General features: G+C 50.0%; 1 protein-coding gene across 1 annotated transcript; it reads right to left on the bottom strand.

Annotated features, from left to right (window-relative positions):
* Window positions 1–491: 491 nt before the first annotated feature.
* Window positions 492–2,283, bottom strand: LOC104989473 (potassium voltage-gated channel subfamily D member 2). The gene has a single exon (XM_010841144.1). The coding sequence runs from the start codon at window positions 1,608–1,610 to the stop codon at window positions 492–494; it is 1,119 nt and encodes a 372-aa protein (XP_010839446.1). The 5' UTR covers window positions 1,611–2,283.
* Window positions 2,284–2,626: the final 343 nt, after the last annotated feature.

Below are 2,626 nucleotides of genomic sequence, written 5' to 3'. Positions count from 1 at the left end.
TTTTAAAATGCTGTAAAATGAGAATTATATTTCTTAGTGGGAAAGTGTATGCCAAAGTATTCATATGAAAATAATACTTCAAATATACATGCAAACTTTTCATTTCAATGCACCGAAGCACTTTCTAGGCATTTCAATACATAGTTTGTATTTTCATACCTTTACTTGGACACAAATTTTGTGTTTTTCACTGTAATTTTATGTGTTCATACATATAATATCAATGATCTTTATGTTCAGGAATTTTAAACTTTATGTATTTATCACTTTCAAGCATTAATATTCAACACTGGCCAGCAACTCCCTAAATACTTCAATCACTGTATCATACTCATTTCATAGATCAAAAGAGTTCTTCAAAAACATTTAAAGAATATTTTCCTAAAACCATTTAAGAAAGAGAAAGATTATTTGCTCTGAATAAGTATATAAACTTAGTATCTGCACAACAATCACATATTTAACCTCCATCCCATTTCCCTTGATGGCACCTACCCTAGCGTTGTCATGGTGACGATGGTGTACCAGAAAGCAGCAGGGATGCTGGTGAACTTGCTGGCCGAAGACCCCTTCTCAGCGTAGAACATAACTGTAGCGAAGATGATGATAGCCATGGTGAGCGAGAAGAGCAAGAAGCCCAACTCTGAAGCACAACTTTTCAGCGTGTACCCCAGAATGCGCAGGCCTTGAGAGTGGCGGGAAAACTTAAAGATGCGGAAGACCCGGAAGACGCGGAGTGTGACAAAGGCTCCACTGACATCCTCATTGTCTGTCATCACCAGCCCAATGTAATATGGTAGGATGGCCACCACGTCGATGATACTCATGACGCTTCGCACAAAGCGGTAACGGCTAGGAGCTGCCGCCAGGCGAAGCAAGTACTCCACTGTGAAGATCATGACACAGGCTGTATCCAAGCAAAAGAAGGCCACGGCGTACCGCTCACCACAGGGCAGTTCTTTAATGTGACCCGGGCTGGACCCACATGGCACTGTTTCTACTACATTAGCGATGACTGAGACGGCAATGAAGAACCCGGTAACATAGTAGAACACCAGGGCCATGGTGCTGGTGTGGGGGTTCTCAAAGGCCCGCCAGACCCTCTGCCGAGCGGTCATGGTGGGCAGCGCACTCTCGCCGGTGTTGTCCGTGTCAGCATCGTCCTGGAGACGCTCGGCGTTCTCTCGCCGGCGATCCTTGTACTCCTCGTAACAGCAGTCACCAATAATTTCTGGGATGAGGCCAAAGAAGGCCAATTCTTCATCATAAGCGGAGATGCACTCATGGCGAGGATAGTGGAGCTTTCCAGTGCGGTAGAAATTCAGGATGTGGCGAAAGATGTCTGGGTCACGGTCAAAAAAATACTGCTGAGTCTCCGGATGGTAGAAAAAGTCCCTCTCTGAACTACCCAGCAGAGTATCTGGGTAGCGTTCCAGGGTGTCCTGCCATGTCTGGAAACGAGTGCCACTCACGTTTAGCACAATGAGAGCATCTTGAGTCCTTTTCCTCTCCTGCCTCGGGGGAGCTGGCATGGGCCCCGAGGCCACAGGCATCCACCCGATGGCAGCTGCCCTTGCAAAGGGCAGCCACGCTGCTACTCCTGCCGCCATGGTTCCTTCAAGCAGATGCCGGAAGGGCAATCAAGTCTACAGTGGTTCCCTCAGTGTAGCCACAATCACCCACTTCTGCCCGTCAAAGAAAACACTACTGAGACACGTGGTCCAGACGTATCAGCCTTATTCAAGGGAGGGCTCCTGATGGAAGTCACAGTTCGCAAAAGGGCAAGTTCCCTCAAAGACAGGTAATATTTTTGGAGTAACAGGAGGGGGGAAATACAATGTCCTAATAATCACGCCCAACAGAACCTAACCAAACCTTTCCAGCAGTTGGACTGGGCCAGCCTTGGCACAAATAAGTACACAGGTGACTTTAGATGCTGCAGTTGATTTCAAACAGGTGTCTCTGATTTCTTCCCCGACACAGTCTGGATAACGTGGGGTCAGTATGTGTTGTGTAGAATAGAGACAAGGACAGTCACTGAGTGGTATTCTGTTGAAGAATCAGGGAACCCTTCCACTCTCCCTTTCAGCTCTTTCAAACCTTCCCTTTTCCAAGTGGCCCTTCCCGCCAAAGGAGTCTCAAAAAGGCGACCTGTTGTAGTAGCCTCCAAGATGCGGTCCCAGCCGCTGCCCCACGTCTCCTGGGGAGTCCGGTGGCCGCCTCGACTCCTCGGGCCGTATATTTGCAGAGACGAGGTGCTGGACGGTGGGCCGGACTGCGGGGGGCCGTTAGTATAGATCCTCCTTCCCCGCGTCTACGAGCACCCCCCGGGTTCTGCCGAAAGCGCTCGCCCAATCTCCCCTTTACTCTCTTTTCAAGTTCAGCTCAGGTACAGTGTGACAGTTACAGCGCCCGGGAGCTGGCAGGCGCCGCCGCTGCCGCGGCAGCAGCATCTGCTTCCGCGCGGAACGCGCTTCTCCCGCGGTACATACCTGGTAAAGTGCGCGCCGGGGCTGAGTTGCATAGAGACTTTCTCCTCGTCGTGCACCCGGAAAGGGCTCCCGAGAAAGCAGCTCGCGAACAGCCTAAGCCGACGCGGAGAAAGTAGCATAAATAAAGCTCAAGC

This window comes from Bison bison, unplaced genomic scaffold (genome assembly GCF_000754665.1).
Source record: "Bison bison bison isolate TAMUID 2011002044 unplaced genomic scaffold, Bison_UMD1.0 scf7180017864156, whole genome shotgun sequence".
NCBI lineage: Eukaryota > Metazoa > Chordata > Mammalia > Artiodactyla > Bovidae > Bison > Bison bison.
This window is presented reverse-complemented; position numbering and strand designations above follow the sequence as displayed.